The sequence below is a fragment of the Antennarius striatus genome, chromosome 6 (genome assembly GCF_040054535.1).
Source record: "Antennarius striatus isolate MH-2024 chromosome 6, ASM4005453v1, whole genome shotgun sequence".
Lineage (NCBI taxonomy): Eukaryota > Metazoa > Chordata > Actinopteri > Lophiiformes > Antennariidae > Antennarius > Antennarius striatus.
Genome location: NC_090781.1, coordinates 888,919 through 909,272, shown reverse-complemented (window position 1 = coordinate 909,272; position 20,354 = coordinate 888,919). Strand labels below are relative to the sequence as shown.

General features: G+C 46.5%; 1 protein-coding gene across 1 annotated transcript; it reads left to right on the top strand.

Annotated features, from left to right (window-relative positions):
- Positions 1–4,391: 4,391 nt before the first annotated feature.
- appbp2 (amyloid beta precursor protein (cytoplasmic tail) binding protein 2) lies at positions 4,392–18,118 on the top strand. The gene is made up of 13 exons (XM_068317806.1): positions 4,392–4,786; positions 8,418–8,506; positions 9,160–9,311; positions 10,295–10,418; positions 11,959–12,127; positions 12,268–12,357; positions 12,452–12,519; positions 12,605–12,710; positions 12,786–12,910; positions 13,197–13,282; positions 13,779–13,969; positions 16,359–16,524; positions 17,004–18,118. The coding sequence occupies exons 1-13, from the start codon at positions 4,649–4,651 to the stop codon at positions 17,264–17,266; spliced, it is 1,767 nt and encodes a 588-aa protein (XP_068173907.1). The 5' UTR covers positions 4,392–4,648; the 3' UTR covers positions 17,267–18,118.
- Positions 18,119–20,354: the final 2,236 nt, after the last annotated feature.

Sequence of the window (20,354 nt, the reverse complement as noted above, 5' to 3'; positions counted from 1 at the left end):
CATAGTATTTATTCTGAATTCCCAAGGTTTAGTGGATAATTAATTAATGTCTGGAGCTACTGGAGGTATTGAATAAATGTTTTAATGACCAGATTATCACGTGATTATGGCACTCGTGAAAAGTGAACAAAAGTGATTGACAGGTGATTTTACTGAAGATCTGTGACACTAAATAAAACACAAACAGAATGTCAGGCCCTGACCCTGATACATTCATTAATACAAGACATTAATATAAACTAGAGTTGTTATTAACTCCACACAGTCACCAGTAACGAATGGCTAGCTCAATGCTAACATAATATGGAAAATCTCACTGACGGGCTAGTGCGTTAGCATCGATAGTCATGAACTTTTCCATAAACAGTAAACCCAAACGGGACGTTATAACTGGTTGATATCTGTCAGGATGTGGTTCAGGTGAAGACACCTGGGATGAGTCACTAGATGGTTTACTGTGTGGATGGAAAAGTTAACGCGCTAGCCCGTCGATGGGATTTTCCATATTATGTTAGCATTGAGCTAGCCGCCATCCGTCACTGTTGGACTGTGTGGAATTACTAAGGAATGACAGGTCCTGGTCTTTGTGTCTTCTTGATGTTCTGTTGACACAACCGTTCACCTCACAGGTAACCGTGATATTTATGGAGTTAATCACGTCTAGAGCTGCAGTGGTTCTTATGGCTGCTAAACTATGTTGGTCCCAGTGACCTATGACCCCATGTGACCACTGGATGCTGAAGCTGCTGCGGCGCAGATTCTAAGCTTTTCTGACCAAAGGGATGATGCTACACAGAAAATTTTATTTTTTCTTCTATTTTTCATAATGATGAGTAACATACTGTATATGTCACTTAAAATTAACTTTACTGTCTCTTTTAGTTATTTTTTTTCCGGACATGTTAATATAACAGACTTAACTGATTCATCACATTTACAACATCAACAATAACATCCGGGAAAAAAAAAAGCTGACGGGTAGAAGCCAACAGGCTTGTGAAATTCCAGTCCCCCATAATCAACAAACAATAATTACAATAAGTTGTCAACAAACTCAGACATACAATTTCCTCCGGGATTAATAAAGTATCTATCTATCTATCTATCTATCTATCTATCTATCTATCTATCTATCTATCTATCTATCTATCTATCTATCTATCTATCTATCTATCTATCTATCTATCTATCTATCTATCTATCTATCTATCTATCTATCTATCTATCTATCCATCCATCCATCCATCCATCCATCCATCCATCCATCCATCCATCCATCCATCCATCCATCCATCCATCCATCCATCCATCCATCCATCCATCCATCCATCCATCCATCCATCCATCCATCCATCCATCCATCCATCCATCCATCTATCTAAAGCTGACAGACAATAAAGCTGACTTTGACTTAAATGTTTTCAACCACTTCATCCATTGCACTTCAGGTTAATTGACTGGTCCCAAATTGCCCGCAGGAGTGAGTGTGTGTACGTGGTCGTCTGTCTTTGTGTGTGGCTCTGCGGCGCATTGGCGTCGTGCCTGGAGTTTCCCCCGCCTCATGCCCTATGCCAGCTGGGATGGGCTCCAGCTCCCCGTGACCCGCTACAGTGGATTCAGTGGAAGAAAATGAATGTGTGTGTGTGTGTGTGTGTGTGTGTGTATATACATATATATATATATATGTATATATATATATTTATTCGTTCCAGAAGGCTGTTCGAATACCGATTCGTTCGAATTCCAAATACATTTTTCCCATTACAAATGATGTAAATGGTCTTAATCCGTTCTAAGATGCCAGAAAACTACCTTTTTTCAACATAATGTCCATCCATTTTCTGCCACTGTATCCGCGTACTATATGTTATTTCACAATGTTTTTTATATATCAAAATTGTATAGTACTGAAACATATCAAAGAAATGTAAAGAAAGAAGCAAACACGAGAAAGAAAGTGTTAAGTACGATCCTGTGACGCTGTTATTGTGGGACATCCTGTTGTACCCGGAAGTGGTTTTATGTAAATATAATTATTTTGTTCTTTTGAGTTCGACATGCGTAATGCGCCAGTGTTCAATCGTTTGTTCAGGTGAGCGTAGCTCCGGTTCAATGAAGAAGAGAAAAACTTCGTTCCGCTGATCATTCACCACGCAGATTTCGGTACGGGTTACCGTTTTGTTTTGGACAGAAGTTTACGGTACCGTAAATCGTACCATTGGCAATGGAACGCAGATTAAGTGCAAAGTTATTGAATACAGTAAACTAAAATAAAAAGCACATTACAGTCAAAGCATAAAAACAATAAAGATAAGAGTTTTTACCTTTGTGGTGGTGAGCAGTTGGCCTACGTGAACGTTGGAGAGGAGGAGGAGGATGTTACTGCGTTTGTTTTGCGTTCGACTTCCAAATTTTGTTCGACTTCCAAGACAAAAAAATCCGAATTTTTTGGTCGACTGCGGATTTGTTCAATGTCCAAAGCGTTCCTCACTCGTGAACAGGACCCCTTTTCACAGAGTGAGGGAACAATGGAGCGTGAGATTGGACGGAGAATTGGGGCAGCAGGAGCGGTATTGCAGTCGCTTTACCGCACTGTTGTCACAAAGAGGGAGCTAAGCCGAGAGGCAAAGCTCTCCATCTACCGTTCAATCTTCGTTCCTACCCTCACCTGTGGTCATGAGCGATGGGTCATGACCCAAAGAACAAGATCGTGGATACAAGTGGTGGAAATGGTCTTTCTCAGGCGGATAGCTGGTGTCTCCCTTAGAGATAAGGTAGAAACACTGCTGTTCACGAGGGGCTCAGAGTAGAGACGCTGCTCCTTCACGTGGAAAGGAGTCAGTTGAGGTGGTTTGGACATCTGGTGTGGATGCCTCCGGGACGCCTCCCTAGGGAGGTGTTTCTGGCACGTCCAGCTGGGAGGAGACCTCGGGGCAGACCCAGGACCAGGTGGAGGGATTATATCTCAATACTGGTCTGGGAACGCCTTGGGACCCCCCAGTCAGAGCTGGTGGATGTGGCCGGGGAAAGGGAAGTTTGGGGCTCCTTGTTGAAGCTGCTGATCCCACAACCAGACTACTGATAAGGAGTAGAAAATGGATGGATGGATGGACTAGCGGGAACCTGTGGAAATTCCATGATAAAACAATAATATCTGGCTTTATGGTATTATAAACCAAGCGCACGCAACGTAGTCAAAAATCAACGAGGTGACGTAATGACTTTGTGTCAGCCAATCATGGATGGTGCTGGGCGGGCCTTGTGAAGCCGTAGATGAATGCTAGCAGGCTAACTGGAGAAAGAAAGCTAACTACAGGTGAGACTGGGAGAGGAGCTAACGCTAAAGGAGCTAACAATAAAGGAGCTAACGCTAAAGGAAAAGGCTCCTGTCCAAAGAGCAGGTGTTAAAGAAATGTTAGAGAAGTGATGGTTCTGTTAGTGACTACATGAACACAACTGTATGGAGTTACTAAAGAGCGTTCTGTCAGCCCCCCAGTGCATTGTGGGTACTACATGGATTGTCCCATTCCAAACAGAAACCATATGTGGACAGACTGTTGGTGCTAGCAGCTAGTTTCACTCACTAATGGTTGTTTTGTGTGGTTCTGTTTGGACCCTCTGCTCTGAACATGAACATTGTTAACAGTTCTGACTCTAGATGGTGTTACCTGGAGACCATCACAGGTGTTTCTGCTCCTGACAGAGCAGACGCCTGACGCAATATTGTTCACTTGATTCTTTCTGGCTGATGCGCTGTGATTGGTTGGGCGCTTGATTGACAGGTAGTGGGTGGAGTTGGTGACAGCGTGAGACTTCTCAAATGAGCTTAATCAAATACAGTATATACTGTAGGTGAGGATGAAAGTTATAGTGCAGAAAAAAGCGTAAGGAAAATAGTTTTATAGCTATTAACTTCCAGCTGAAGCCTGGGAATGAGACAATAGGGAAACAATCATCCTACGTGCAGCTTTATTAAGAGCCATCTTAATAATTCCTTGTCTGTCACAACATCATCCTCCTCCTCGTCCTTCTCCAGCAGAGACTCTCCCACCACCCTGGCAGCTGTCTCCCTGGCCCCTCCAGTGTTCACCTTAATCCCTCTGTCCCTCTGTCCCTCTGTCCCTCTGTCCTCCGTGTCCTCCTGTGGCTCCGGGTTGGCGGCCGGAGACAGTGTATTCATCCTGGTGGCTGCCCCCCCGGCCCCCTCAGCCTGGCTCCGGGTGAGAGAGACTTTAAATCATCTATCTCTTTGTAACACTTTGCGGTGTTTAGAGGCCATAGACTGGTCGGTCAAACGTGCCCACCGTGTTTCACACAGTATAATACAGTTTTGTTCACTAAAGCGCTTCTCTCCGCATCGCTCCCCGTGACGTCATTGCGCCAGGCAGCCAATGGCTGCGTCGGGACGGGGGCGCCGCACCGCTGTGGGGTCGGAGGGACCGGAGATGAAGACAACTGACGCGACAGCGGCTGGGCTGTAGTGGAGCTGCGGCGGACATCGAGCGGCCGTGGAGCCGGAGCCCCGTCATCTTTATGGTGTGTGGAGCCGCGGAGCAGGCGCTTTCATCGCGGGGAGGCAGCGAACGCGGGCAGTAGCGGGGAGGGCTGGAGCTGCTGGAGCCCTGGGCTTCTGGAGAGGGAAAACAACATGGCCGCCGTGGAGCTCGAATGGATCCCAGAAACACTGTACAACACCGCTATCTCTGCGGTGGTGGACAACTACAGCCGCTCCAGGAGGGACATCCGCTCGCTGCCGGAAAACATCCAGTTCGATGTGTACTATAAGGTGAGAGAGCCGCGGCTACCGCTGTTAGCCGCCGTCTGGACCCGTTCGTGGAGTCAGCCGCTAGCTTACGCTGATGCTGACGCTAACGCTGATGCTAACACTGATGCTAGCGCTGATGCTGACGCTAACGCTGATGCTAACGCTGATGCTGACGCTAACGCTGATGCTAACGCTGATGCTAGCGCTGATGCTGACGCTAAAGCTGATGCTAGCGCAGAAACTGACGCTACCGCTGATGCTAGCGCAGAAACTGACGCTAACGCTAATGCTAGCGCAGAAACTGACGCTAACGCTGATGCTAGCGCTGATGCTGACGCTAACGCTGATGCTAGCGCAGAAACTGACGCTAACGCTGATGCTAACGCTGATGCTAGCGCTGATGCTGACGCTAACGCTGATACTAGCGCAGAAACTGACGCTAACGCTGATGCTAGCGCTGACGCTAAGCCTGATGCTAACGTTAGCGAGCTGCTGGTTAATCTGTCAGGCGGTGATGACGTATAATAGTTTAACTCATCCAGGCTAACATAAAACTGAAGTCGGGATTTCCCGGTGTGAGCACAGGTGAGTGGAAAGTTGAGGGAATTCTAAAGGAATCCTGTTTAAATTAAAATGTTTTGGGTCACGCCTTACAGTTATCTCACACACTCTCCTGGATGTGTCAAACAGTCGTGAACTTGTGAAGACATTTGGACCATCTAAACATCTACACCAGGAGACACCACACCTGACCCTGTCGTCTAGATAATCCCAGCAGACCCTCTTTAGAACGTCTTCAGGCGTGTGAAATCCTGAATTACGATTGCTAAACTTTATTTGCATCCCTTTGAAGAACACACACACACACACACACACACACACACACACACACACACACACACACACACACACAGGTTATTGAGGGAGTACAGTGAAACTTGAGGCTGGGAGGATGCACTCAGCGGTTGTGTTTGTTGGGTTGGATGAGGAGCAGACTGAACGTCTGGTCCATGACCCTCTGTCCCTCCTTCAACTCGTTTTGATAGGTTAGACATTAGATTATTCAACAGTCAGGCTACAGTCAGTCTGTCTTCTGACAGAACCCTGGTGCTACAGTCAGTCTGTCTTCTGACAGAACCCTGGGACTACAACACCACGGCTTTCGTGGGATCATACTCCCTGAACTCTGAAGGCTGACATACAGAAGTGGTGACAATGTTTAAACTCATGGTCACAGATTTTTTCCAGTTGTGTGTGTGTGTGTGTGTGTGTGTGTGTGTGTGTGTGTGTGTGTGTGTGTGTGTGTATCTAAAGTGTCTACGGGATGACGTTTACCCACTAGTGTGACAGATAACCTCCATGATTCACTGCTAAACAAAAATGTAACCTGCTATTGGTTCTTAACGGGTGTTAGTTTCAGACCCTATGTGTAAATTGAGTTTTCAACTTTATAATGGTAAATCATGCAGCCCTATAATTCTTCATGCATAAATTAAAGTTGTAAGTAGTATTTCAGTCATGCTTTCACAACCAAAAAAAAATTCTGAAACTGGGATTGATTTCAGATTACTTTTGATTCAACCCATTGGTTCCTTTCACTCGCTCTCAATTTAAGTTTCACTTTTGGTAGTCAGCAGTCAGTTAAATGAAAACTAAATGACAGTTGTCTTATCAATAGCGAGACAGCCGAATGGCTATACTTTACCAACTTGCTATAAACTGTCAGGCACAGGTGATTTCATTGACAAGATACAAGATTGTCCGTTCAAGCTGGAAGAACCTATAAATCAATACTCAACCTGATCACAAGATACCAAACGTCATGTTGTGCCTCCATTGAAACCATTCTACAGGAGATTGTCCCCATGAACAAAGGTTCTGAAGGTTTCCTTGTCTGTCTTAGTCTGCTTCAGATTCAGTCATTGATGTTTATATGATAAATGTCTAATAGCAGACAGTTGTAATGGGGACATCTTTTGACCGACCTGCAGCAGGTTGTTTGACCAGAGCAGTAGTTTCTGTCCCGCTAAGGGGGTATATTTATTCCTTGTACTTTAACCTTAAATACATTAATGTACATGAAATCAGATTTTAAATTTTAAAGTTATTTCAACGCAAAGATTCAGTCAAAATTCAGAGGAATCCCAACCCTCATTAAAACATGAAGATCTCATACTGTTGTGAACCTTCTCTGGTCATTTGGAATCCTGGATGTACGGCGCTCATGAACGCAGCACACGAAACATGATGATGATGATGGTGACATGAATGTGTGAGCCTTCTGAGATCCATACAGGATGATGGACGATGTCCTCTCACCGTGTGACGTGCCTTTCCCAGACCTTTGTTGTCACTATGCCAACTTGTTTGACAAATGTTAGTGGCATTAAAATGTTAATAGATTAATATTAATAACAAAAATTGATTGACTCAGAATTCGCTTCTTCAGCATCATTGTGCCCACTAACAAGGAAAAAATTACGTTAAACAGTACACCTCAGAAAAAACAGAACATTTTCCTGTGAAAATAGGGAACGTCAACAGACGTGCAGATCATATTTTTATAGTATCTCACCACCTAACCCTAAAACTCCCCTCGCTAGCAGTTAACTACCTACAAAACAGGCACAGGCTTCACACAACACCATGAAAATATCAGTTTGGTTCAGATGTAAAAGGTTATCTCTCTGCCTGACAATGACATGTACAGTGATCCTTACTCATGGTTAAGGTGTTAGTAAACTTGTAGAAGCAACAGTGAGTCTCTGAACGCAGCACTCACACAAGGATGCTGTCAGCCAATAGCATGCGCGTACGTTATCACATGACTACAGCTCATGGGAGACACCTGCTCCTTGTCTCTCTGTCCTCGATGAGATGAAAGTTAGATCTCATGGAGAACAATATATAATATAAATATATCATTTTAGAAATCTGCGATGTAGTGAAGCTGTGTTTCTTGAAGCGTGAATAAGCGAGGGATGACTATTACCTTTTTCAATGGGGAGTGCTGGGGACCGTCTGATGGAGTGTCAGTGACAGGCTTCTAATCATGGAATTTAGTGTCATGGAATAGAGGAAGGTGAATCATAGGACAAGGGAGAATTTCCCATATTTCCGAGAGCCGGTACGTTCGTCCTCCGTGTGTCTGCAGTAAACAACTGTCTGCAAACTGTTGTTCACACCACAGTCCGGTGTAAACAACAGTTATCCTCAAAAACCATCAGAAATATGCTTTGTACCCATGTCTGTAAAATCATTTAGTCCACCCGTTGGAGCAGACGAAGGGATTCTCAAATAATTACAGTGGAACAGAGGCAGCTGAGACTCATTGTCCCCCATGGACCCCCCACCACCAGGGCCACTGAATGTAACAGCTGCAGCTCAGAGCTTTTTGATGACAGGCTAGACATCAGCAAACTGCTTTTGTTTCAACTCCTGTCAAAGCGACAGCATTTAAACAGTGTGTTTGAACATGAGCACAATGGGAGCGTGGTGTTACAGACGTGATGAACCCTCTGCTGACCCCCCCGTCTCCTCCTGACGGTCACTGACCTACAGTACTGATTATCTCCAGGCTGGAAGTGGTGCTACTAATGAACGCATTGACATCTGTATGATTGTGTGTTTCCCTCCCTCCTGTGTGTCTCAGCTCTACCAGCAGGGCCGGCTCTGCCAGCTGGGGGGGGAGTTCTGTGAGCTGGAGGTGTTTGCTAAAGTGCTGCGGGCCTCAGACAAAAGGTGAGAACACCATGTGATAAAGCCTCACCTGAAACCTCACCCCACCCACACAGATCAGCTGACTGAATGAACGCTTCTACAGACTAACCTCATGTCGGAACAGAGTCGTAGACTTAGTATTTTTGTGTAGGTCTTGAGGTCGTGTCAGGTCTGTACCAGTCTGGTCCAGCGCATCTCTTTAACCTTAATGAGGTGTTTTTCTCTGTTCCTCTGCTCTGAGGGATGTCTTTAGTTGGTGTTCCACTCCCTCTCCTGCTGACTCCTGTTGAGTCAGGTCTTCTCAGTTCTATCAGTTTAAGGTTCTTATCAAACTCTGTCACCACCTGAACTTCTGCTTGTCTCAGCTAAGATGAAGTTCATCCAGAGAAGGAAAGCAGTGAACAGAAGAACAGAGTTGGTTAGGAGTTAAATCAGGCACCCTTAGGTTAAACTGTACTGAAGTACAGGATGCTGTTCTTGACGTTCATCTGGGGTTCTATTCTATTACTTGGTTACAACAGATCGGTTCACACCGTAATTGACTGATTGACCTGGAGATTGTGGTGTCTGTACCACAGATGTCTGAATGCTCACACAATCAATGCGTTAATGAATGACTGGTCATGACTCTGTGCCTTCCACTGACACGTGATTCCGTCCCCCCCCCCCCACAGACACCTCCTACATCACTGCTTCCAGGCCCTGATGGATCACGGTGTGAAAGTGGCCTCCGTTTTGGCGAACTCCTTCAGCCGCCGCTGCTCCTACATCGCAGAGTCTGATGCCCACGTCAAAGAGAAGGCCATCCAGTTTGGCTTTGTGCTGGGTAAATGGTGGGGGTGGGGTGTGGGGGGGTTGTGCTTCCATATTTGTTTTCTCTTGCAAACCAATTTCATGTAGATGCTTTAAAAATGTACACATCCTGTGTGATCAGCAGAGGTTTCTCTTCTACTTGACAGATCTGATCATTTTTGCTTTATAAAATGGGGGGGGGGGCAGTGGCTCAGTTAGTAGGGTGGGTCGTCCAATGATCACAAGACTGGCGGTTCAATTCCTGCTCCCACCCAGCGAGCACTGCCGAGGCGCCCTTGAGCAAGGCGCTGTTCCCTTTGCTAGTTGCTCATTAAGGGCACGCCACGTAGGAGCTGCCCCCCACTTTACCCCCCCCCCCACTGCATGCCCACCAGCCCCTTGTGTGTGCGTTACAGGGCTTGTACACACTGCATATGCATGTGTGATTAACCAGAGATTTTATATTAAATTATATAAAATAAAATAATAAGTAAAGCTCCCCATATTTTAAATGCTACATTTTTATGTAAGGATTTCATTTAACAGTAGGTTTAAAGGTCATTGAATTGACCTTTAAATGTCTGAAGCCAGCTTGTTAAAGCCGACACAAACCTGAAGCAACAGAAGGAGGACCGGCCAGGTCCAGGAAGGGTTTTCATTCAGTCAGCACTGCATCCAGCCTCATTGAACCATTTTCACTAATCACAAACGTGATGAGTAACCACAGAACAGGGTTGAATAATTGGAAAAGTACAAGGACACATCATATTTGAAGTGCGTCTGTTTGAGCAGCTTTTCTGTAACATGTTCAGATTTTTACGACCACTTTGCCAATGAAACGTAAGCTGCTTGACAGATTGTCCTTAAAGCTGTGATATTATCTACATGATTGGGCTTTAGCTTGTGTGATTTAAATGAAACTAGAGTCCTGGCTGAGGTTTATGTACTGCAGTCCCATTGGTAGTTTATTGTCGGTGTCTATAGTTGATGCGTGACGGTGGTGTGTTCTGGTTGTAGGGGGCTTCCTGTCTGACGCCGGCTGGTACGGGGATGCAGAGAAGGTGTTTCTGTCGTGCCTGCAGCTGTGCACACTCCACAGTGAGGTCCTCCACTGCTTCAGGGCGGTGGAGTGCTGTGTCAGGTCAGTGTGTTATAGACCTTCACTCACCAAGAACTCCTTTCACAGCCAGTTCCAGCACAACTCACAACTTTTCCCGTTCAATGTAATTCTGATCAAAACAAAAGTAAGAATGTTAAAATAGCATTTCTCGTTCGCAAGCGTCCTTTTGTCTTTGACGCACATTTTCTGACGGGGACACACGATTGTCAGACAGCGTGCATTCCTGGGACACTAGCTTTAGATGCACTTCCATTCAACAAAAATGTTTTTCTATTTCTCCACTTAAATCTCAACCCCGGAAATTTCCGTTATGTTTTGATCTCCCGTGAGTTTCCCGTGCCAGTTTCTCTTCACGAGACTCACCTGTGTGATTCTACCTTATTAAAACCAATCAGCAACACGACGTCTGCTGTTTTTAACTCTGCAACAAGAAGAGTCCTGTTGGGTTTGTCTGTTAAAGCGCTTTGGAACGTCTGCTGTGATTAAGTTCTATACAAATAAAGGTTGATTGACCGGCTCCCCCGCGACCTGCGTTTGTGGATTAAGCAGGTTTGAAGATGAATGAATGAATGAATGAATGAATGATTATCACCATGCCTCTGAAAAAGATGCAAAAGTGGGAGAAAAAGCAAGAGACGATGAATAAAAAACAATCAAGTTAATGAAGAAACAGACAGATATTACTACAGATATTACTACAGATATTACTACAGATATTACTACAGATATTACTACAGATGTTACTACAGGTATTACTACAGATGTTACTACAGGTATTAATACAGATGTTACTACAGATGTTGCTACAGATGTTGGTACAGATGTCACGGCAGATGTCACAGCAGATGTTACGGCAGATAATACTATAGATAATAGTACAGATAATACTATAGATATTACTACAGATATTACTAAATGTGTGTGAAGGTTCTGTCAGCTTGGTTCAGTGTCCACAGGAGAAAATATGAATTAAAGGCAAAGAAAACTATTGAGGGAAAGCAAAAAAACAAACAAAACAAACTATTATGTCTTATATTTCAAAAAGTTTTTTCAATGACTATCAGGCATTAATATTTTGATAAAAATAATATTAATTTTTACTCTTTTTTTTTTCTTTTTACTTTTATTATTTTATTGGCAAAACTCAATCCTTGTCTATGCTTCTACCGTAGATGCTGTTATTACTTTGGGGAGGCATAAACGTCATGTTGGGATGCACACTTTTTTTTTGAAGCGCATCCCAGGATGCACTAGTTTCTTGGGATAAAATGAACTCTGATTCCAGAACATCAAATGTTTGTGTCAGAGTGTAACTGCTAGACACGTGATGCCTCACTGTGAAGTTCAGTCTCTTTTTGTGATAAGCTTCCAGTTGGCTTCCAAAATATTAGTGATGTCACGAAGCGTACCTGTGGTGTGGCTCAAACACTGAGCTAGAGGAACCAGGAGACAAACATCTCTGACAGGAGTTCAGTTCATAAGAACCAGAGAGGCAGTTTCTGTCCAGATTCATGTTCACACCCATCACATCTGCTTAACTTCCCCTCTGTTGCCTCCCCAGGCTGCTTCATGTGCGTAACGGTAACTGTAAATACCACCTGGGGGAGGAGACCTTCAAGCTGGCTCAGTCGTACATGGACAGACTAGCCAAACACGGCCACCAGGCCAACAAGGCGGCGCTGTACGGCGAGCTGTGTGCCTTGCTCTTTGCCAAAAGCCACTACGATGAGGTAAGAACGTCTGAGCGCCTGTGACCAATCAAAGGCTGTTTCTTCTGTTATGTCACTAGTGTGTTCCACCACTTTGCACGTTTCACTGCTGCTGAAACACAAGTATGAGGTCTTAACTCATGATGTTTTCCTGTTTCCAGGCGTACCGGTGGTGTATAGAGGCCATGAAGGAAATCACTCCAGGGCTGCCTGTCAAAGTGGTGGTTGATGTTCTCCGACAAGCCTCCAAGGTGAACTGTTCATTCACGAGGAAGAGCTCACGGCAGTCGTGCTGGCTGTTAACCCTTTAGCTGACGCGGTTGTTGACTTGTGCTTTTGCTGCAGGCCTGTGTGGTGAAACGAGAGTTCAGAAAAGCAGAGCAGCTGATCAAACACGCCGTGTTTCTAGCGAGGTACGCCGCCGTCTCTCAGACAAACTCCTGTCGGGTTCCTGTTGTTGTCATCAAATCTGAATCCTGTTGTTTTTTTGTCCAACAGAGAACATTTTGGACACAAGCATCCCAAGTACTCAGACACGTTGCTAGATTATGGGTTTTACTTATTAAATGTAGATAACATTTGCCAGTCAGTTGCGATTTACCAGGTAAGTGGACTGAGCAGGAGTGTCTTCATGTCTGTCGTCGTGGGGTTTTCTTGTTAAATCTCCTTTTGTTTCCAGACAGCGTTGGATATCCGACAGTCCGTGTTTGGGGGCAAGAACATCCACGTTGCCACGGCTCACGAGGACCTGGCCTACTCCTCCTACGTGCACCAGTACAGCTCTGGGAAGTTTGACAATGCTCTGTGAGTACAACACAAGCTACACACACGTTGTGTCATGAGTTCCTCTGGGGATGAAGCTCCAGCCTGTGACTCGTGCTGCCATACCTGAGGATGTACGGACAGTATCTCGTTTTAGACGCCGTCATAGACGCTAGAATGAGGAGAAGAGAATTGTGTGTGTGTGTGTTTAGGAGGTGTTTTCTTTTGTTGTTTGTAAAATTTTTACTGATCCAAATCAGCTGAGCAGTCAAATGTGTGTATCAGCTGTGCAGTAGGAGTGTGTGTATCAGCTGTGTGTGTCCCTCAGGTTTCATGCAGAACGTGCCATTGACATCATAACCCACATCCTGCCTGAGGACCATCTGCTGCTGGCCTCCTCCAAGAGGGTCAAAGGTCAGTCCTTGAAGCTGCTCTCAGCATTAAAACCAGTTTTCCATTAAAACAGTTTTTCCTGTTTGGGGGTTTGGGTTGGGATCTCAACCCGGCTCCAGAGGAGGGCTGGATCTAAAGGCCCCCTGACTCCTCTGCTGAGGAGATGTATTTGTTCTTTAATTTTAACCTTGAAGTAATTACTGTACAGAAATCAGGTTTTTAATATAAATTTTTTAACATTTATTACATGAACTCTGTTAAAGCAGTTATTTGACAGAGAAAAAGATTCTTTGTATGGAAGCAGTTATAATACACATTTTTATACAGAAATCACTTGATGCCTGTTTCTACCCGGTCCTTCTGTTGGCTGTTGTTTTTATGTTAGTGACATATTTTAGTTTAAGTATATTTCTGTTGATTATTTCCCATCATGCTACTGGGGCAGACCTCTGTTTGACCTGTGGGGCGACCGTCATGTTCTGATGTGTGACGCTCTGATGCTTCTTCATCCCCTCAGCTCTGATTTTAGAGGAAATCGCCATCGACTGCCACAATAAGGAGACAGAAGAGCGCCTCCTGCAGGAGGCCCACGACCTGCACCTCTCCTCACTGCAGCTGGCCAAGAAAGCCTTCGGAGAGTTCAACGTGCAGACGGCCAAACACTACGGCAACCTGGGACGACTGTACCAGTCCATGAGGAAGTTCAAGGTGTGTGTGTGCGTGTGTGTGTGTGTGTGTGTGTGTGTGCGTGTGTGCGTGTGCGTGTGTGCGTGTGCGTGTGTGTGCATGCTGGACTCAGCTGGTGGTGATCCATTCACTACCAGAACCTGCTACCTACTGTTAGGGTTGCCAACAGTCCCAGGAAGTGATGTGAAAACACTGCAGAGCTCTAATTGGTCTGGATGCGTGGGTCGTCCCGTAAAGCACCGCCCCACGTCTAAGCTGCTCGGTCACCATAGAAACCGCGGTTTGTAGTCAGTGGGTGTGATTCCAGACATTCACTCAGGGTGTTCCTGATGTTCCTGGTTGGAGCTCCAGGGTTTGTGTTGGACTGATTGGAGCAGGATGGACTCTGATGAGAGTTACTCGGTTTGGATTCAGCTCTCAGTGGGAAACAGCCGGAAAAACTGACCGACTGATAAAACTGTTTTAGAGCTGGAACTCAGTCTGAGTGGAAACAAGAATTGTGAATATTGTTTCAGCACAAACACGAATGAATGACATTCTAACACATAATCCCTGTTTGTGTAAATAATAGTGACCCATTTCACACAACTGTTGTTCAGAGGTCACAGACCTGAAATACTTTTATTAAAGTAAACCAAGGTGGACCAGTATTTCAGGATCCAGTGTTTTCAGCCTGGGGTGTACATCAGCACCAACCCAGAAGGATGAAGTGTGTGTGTGTGTGTGTGTGTGTGTGTGTGTGTGTGTGTGTGTGTGTGTGTGTGTGTGTGTGTGTGTGTGTGTGTGTGTGTGTGTGTGTGTGTGTGTGTGTGTGTGTGTGTGTGTGTGTGTGTGTGTGTGTGTGTGTGTGTGTGTGTGTGTGTGTGTGTGTGTGTGTGTGTGTGTGTGTGTGTGTGTGTGTGTGTGTGTGTGTGTGTGTGTGTGTGTGTGTGTGTGTGTGTGTGTGTGTGTGTGTGTGTGTGTGTGTGTGTGTGTGTGTGTGTGTGTGTGTGTGTGTGTGTGTGTGTGTGTGTGTGTGTGTGTGTGTGTGTGTGTGTGTGTGTGTGTGTGTGTGTGTGTGTGTGTGTGTGTGTGTGTGTGTGTGTGTGTGTGTGTGTGTGTGTGTGTGTGTGTGTGTGTGTGTGTGTGTGTGTGTGTGTGTGTGTGTGTGTGTGTGTGTGTGTGTGTGTGTGTGTGTGTGTGTGTGTGTGTGTGTGTGTGTGTGTGTGTGTGTGTGTGTGTGTGTGTGTGTGTGTGTGTGTGTGTGTGTGTGTGTGTGTGTGTGTGTGTGTGTGTGTGTGTGTGTGTGTGTGTGTGTGTGTGTGTGTGTGTGTGTGTGTGTGTGTGTGTGTGTGCGCGCGCTCTGGAATCTCAAACAGTAACGGCTTGCTGGGAAGTCCATCTGCCCCCACCCCCAGCGGGTGTGACGTGTGAGCTGGTAACAGTCAGTGAGTTGATCCACCGTGTTCCTCCAGGCTGCTGCCACAGCTGTGGCCCCACAGAAGGTCTAAAACAGAAGCTGAACGTGTCAGGAGACACTGAGGGTCATCTCCAACAATACATCCTCCCTGGAAGGTCCTTTCCTCCCCCACAATTTAATTTGTGTTGAATCCTTTTATTTTAGATTGATCACCATCAGGCCAAACATTTATAACCTTTTGTTTTACTTTGAATCATTGTTTTTACAGCTCATTAAAATCTGTTAGGTTACAGATTTGAGTTGGGGGTTCGGGTCAAAGTTGACTTTCACCTGAAGGAGGACTTAGGATCTCTGTTGTGGTTCTCCTGACCCTGACTCTGGTGCTCCTGGTGCAGGACTGACACTGAAGGTCTTCATGTAGTTGCTGCACTAATAGTGACTTTCTAGAACTTGTAATACAGACCAGTAATCCCACGCATGGCGTCACCTCATTGTGGATTTTTAGTAGGCAGTCACATGATACCGTACTCGCATTCTATTGGCTGACAGAAGTGCGCTACATTCTGTGAGTCACAGACTTCCGTGAGACACTAAAGTGCTTTAAACAGTCTGTTTTAAAGGTAACACAGATAGGTGGTTTAATATCAGTATGGGGGGGTTCAGAAAGGGTTAAATTACTGTAAATAATAAGATAAATAGTTCGTAGCTTTATCTCGGAATTTCATTAATTGCGTGTGGTTCCTGGAACACATTAACCACGAGGAACGAGGGGTCAGTGTACGTTAATGCTCTGTATTTTTTCTGTTTTTAGTGACGGTCTAGTTCTCCATGTAGGTGGACTGAAACCCTCTAAACACCAGTTAGCTGACCTTTGTGACTCTACCAAAGGAATTGCAGATCTGCAAAGCTAACAGCGTGTTCTGCCTTCATGTGATCCGTGTGTGTGTGTGTGTGTGTGCGTGCGTGCGTGTGCGTGCGTGCGTGTGTGTGTGTGTGTGTGTGTGTGTGCAGGAGGCGGAGGAGATGCACATTAAAGCCATCCAGATCAAGGAGCAGCTGCTGGGCCACGAGGACTACGAGGTGGCCCTGTCTGTGGGCCACCTGGCCTCCCTCTACAACTACGACATGAACCAGTATGAAGACGCCGAGAGGCTCTACCTGCGCTCCATCGCCATCGGTCAGTCCTGGGGGTGGGGGTGGATGGTACTGCATCGCCTCGTCTTCAGCTGCTGATTGATAGGACAGCTCACAGGTGTTGTGAGAGACAGGGTACACCCCAGATGAGACGCCAGCTCATCAGGGTTTACAGCGACTAGTTCCCCTGACTTCACCTGGTTACTGGACATCCTTATGGTTACCATGGTAATTCTTGGGGAGTAAAGGAGATGCTTTGTGGTTATCCAAGATGCTGATGAGTGTTTGAAGCGTTACGTTACACAGGATGGTGCTCTGGCCCCTCCCCCAGAACACCCATCAGGTTAGACGGCGTTCAGCTCCACGCTCCTGGTTCACAGCTGACCCTGATTCCATGTAAAGGCACCAGACTGTGTTTCAGAAGGTTTAAAGACCCCCCCAATCTGTGTGATGTCCCCATCAGACTAACCCCCAGGGCTCCTGGGTAAGTGTGAACCTGTTGTGTGTTTTGTGTGCTCACAGGTAAGAAGCTGTTTGGGGAGGGCTACAGCGGGCTGGAGTACGACTACCGGGGCCTGATCAAACTCTACAACTCGGTGGGGAACTACGAGAAGGTGTTCGAGTACCACAACGTCCTGTCCAACTGGAACCGGCTGAGGGACCGGCAGTTTGCTGTGGCCGACGCCCTGGAGGACGTCAACACCACCCCCCAGCAGACCCAGGAGGTGGTACAAGCTTTCCTATTGGCTCAGAGCCTGGGCCCCACCCGTCCCTGTCTGGGCTGATTTCAGAGACACGACACCGGGCCGTCAGGACTCAGTCAGCCCCCACGTGACGCTCCAGCTGCACACTTCATTTCACATGGATGGCGTTGAACTCGTCTCACACCGTCACCTTAAAGACCAACTGCTTTCACACGACTCAGCAGAACAGCAGAACGCTGACAGCCCAGCGTCCTGAGCTCATCCTACCGGCGTGTTTTAAACCCACGTCCAGCCGCTCCCGCTGCACGCAGCGCTGAGACGCGTCAGCCGTCAGGTCAGGGGGGCTCACCTCTACAGACTCTGGTGCTTCAACACGACCAGCAGTGGTGCACCTTTTAGAACGGGGCCGTGGGCAACTAGCCAATCAGATTTAAGTCGAGGAAAAAGCCACACGACTCGCAAAAATGTGTAAACCTTTATTTTTTATCTGCAGCTCTAAAATGAGAGAATAGTGCAAATCTGTTCAGGAAATGTTGTTTTGGCTGGTGTCTGCTCGATTCGACCTCGAGACACAAACTATTTCTTTGTGTTTTCACAACAGAAATGAGAAATTATTCACTCAAAGAAGATTCTAAAATTCTCTTTCCTTCTTTGATCTTATTTCTGCGGTTTCTTTTGACCTCAGTGTTTCTAATCTGTTGCACCAGGAGCTGGTGTGACCTGGCCCAGTGTAAAAGAACTGAGATAGCTACAGAAACCACACTCTGTGTCCAAGACGGTGGCGCAGTGTGCGGACGACCAACGCTTGTTGTGGGGGGTCCGGGGGGCCTCCCCCAGGAAATGTTTTAGAAAACGGGGTTGTTGTCCTGCATTCTGAGGGCAAAATCTTGTGTTCAGTTTCCCTCCAAAAACCCACTAAAGCCAGCAGCTGGAGCTGAACTCTCTTTATTTCTGTCCTACTTTATGCAGGAATGAATGTGAGATTCAACCATTGAAAACTTCATTCACTCTGAAGATACAGTCAGACTAAATATTACTCAGTGTTTACTGGTAGTTTACTGAGACTAGAAGACATTTGAACTCTGACCACCACCAACACCATTGGTATGTCAGGGTTTAGTTTATTTAATTCAACAACATGATTTTTCATTTCAATCTAAAAAGACATAAAACATCAAGCGAGGTGAAAACACATTTACATCATCGCTGGTTATTCCTGCTGGTCAGAGGGAACAAAAGTCTAAGACTACTAACAAGTATTGATAATATCTTTCATTGACCTTCTGATCGGTCTGTCTCCACCCCCCCCCCTCTCAGCATTCACCATTTGTTTATTAATGAGGACTTTAACACAAACTCTACTAGAAAACAGTGGATTCTTTTGATCGATGGTCCTCTCCTTGTCTTACACAAATTCGCTTCTAAAAAAATCTTTTTTCTCATTGGACGAGAGGAGGTCATGACCCGAGTGCATATTTAATGACCGGGAGCGTCTGCTATGTCCGTCGGCGCATGCTAGCGGCGCTAGCGGGAGAAAAAGTTTATCACTCGGGGATTTTTTCAAGTCCAAAAAAGTCCTAAGTTTGAGCCTTTTTTTCCTGAAGAGCGCCGGTGGCTACACAGGCTGAAGACCTGGTAGCCACTCTGGAATTAACACGCCTATGGCGAAGTGGCGAATGGCTAGCGCAAGCACAGGTAACGAGCAACAAGCGTAAAGAAACACAGCAAGAATGTAATGATCAGTTATTGATTAGTCCTGGTGTGTAGGTGTATGTTTAATTGGTATTTCCAATCACTTTTTTAACGACCAACACAACAAACGTGAGCTGTCGGGTCGTTTTTGTCCGGCGGTCTGTGGGTCGCCGTGTTCATCGTGGATAAAACCAGAACCCTTCCAACGTCTCCTGACGTTTAAACAGACGCTGAGTCTTAGGATGTGGCTAAATGCTGGACCCAGACAGGTCTCTGCAGCTCCTGACAGAAGTCGTCCTCCTGGTGAATCGGTTCCTCCCCACAAACGGACCCGTCTGGGGGGCCCCCCAGTGCTGTTCTGTCCTGTGATGCATTTGGTTTTTATGTGTGCAGGTTTTTAGACGGAATGAATGCCATTCAATACACAGTCATTTACAGCAGCACACACACACACAGACACACACACACACACAGTCACACAGACACACACACACACAGACACACACACACAGACACACACACACAGTCACACACACACACACACACACAGACACACAGTCACACAGACACACACACAGTCACACAGACACACACACACACACAGACACACACACAGTCACACAGACACACAGTCACACAGACACACACAGACACACACACACAGACACAGACACACAGACACACAGTCACACAGACACACACAGACACACACACACACAGTCACACAGACACACACACACACAGACCGCTGACGCCGCTCCAGGCTGGGCGGGGCGTCACAGAGCAGGACGCTCCGTCTCAGAGCCCCGGAGCGTCCTGGGAGGACCGGAGGACCTTCCTCTCCTCTGATTGGCCCGTCGTCTTGTTGAGCTCCCGTTTGGGACGGAGGACCTTTTTGTATTGGCAGCGTGTGCTCACAGCTCTGACCCAGACTCCATCTGACGTGGTCTCCAGGGCGACCACATCCGTGTCTGGACTCCACACGTCTCTCATCACGCAGACGAGCGCTGGTGCGAGTCACACCTTGACTCTTGTACAGTAACGTAACGGTGCAGATTGTACGCTGGTTCACCCTGGAGTTCACCCTGGGGTTCACCCCGGGGTTCACCCCGGGGTTCACCCTGGGGTTCACCCCGGGGTTCACCCTGGGGTTCACACTGGGGTTCACCCCGGGGTTCACCCCGGGGTTCACCCCGGGGTTCACCCCGGGGTTCACCCTGGGGTTCACCCCGGGGTTCACCCTGGGGTTCTGAGGGATGAAAGTGAACTTTAAGAAGTCGTTCCACTGGAGCGATCACACCGTGGAATGTGGTGAACACGTGTGTTCTTGTTACACAACACGCCTCACAGGTTCACACCTCATGACTTCAGGAAGTAAATAATTTATATCCATCGGTTTATGGAGCCCCCCCCCCCCCCCCCGTTCACCTCCTGTGTGAGTCAGCCATTGTGAAAACAGGACACACAGTGTGTGTGT

Bases quoted from the DNA above. Each gene is read 5' to 3' on its own strand.
- appbp2 (XM_068317806.1), top strand. From the start codon at position 4,649: ATGGCCGCCGTGGAGCTCGAATGGATCCCAGAAACACTGTACAACACC. The intron at 12,128-12,267 runs GTAAGAACGTCT...TCCTGTTTCCAG, and splicing joins CCAAAAGCCACTACGATGAG to GCGTACCGGTGGTGTATAGA. The intron at 12,911-13,196 runs GTGAGTACAACA...TGTGTCCCTCAG, and splicing joins GGGAAGTTTGACAATGCTCT to GTTTCATGCAGAACGTGCCA.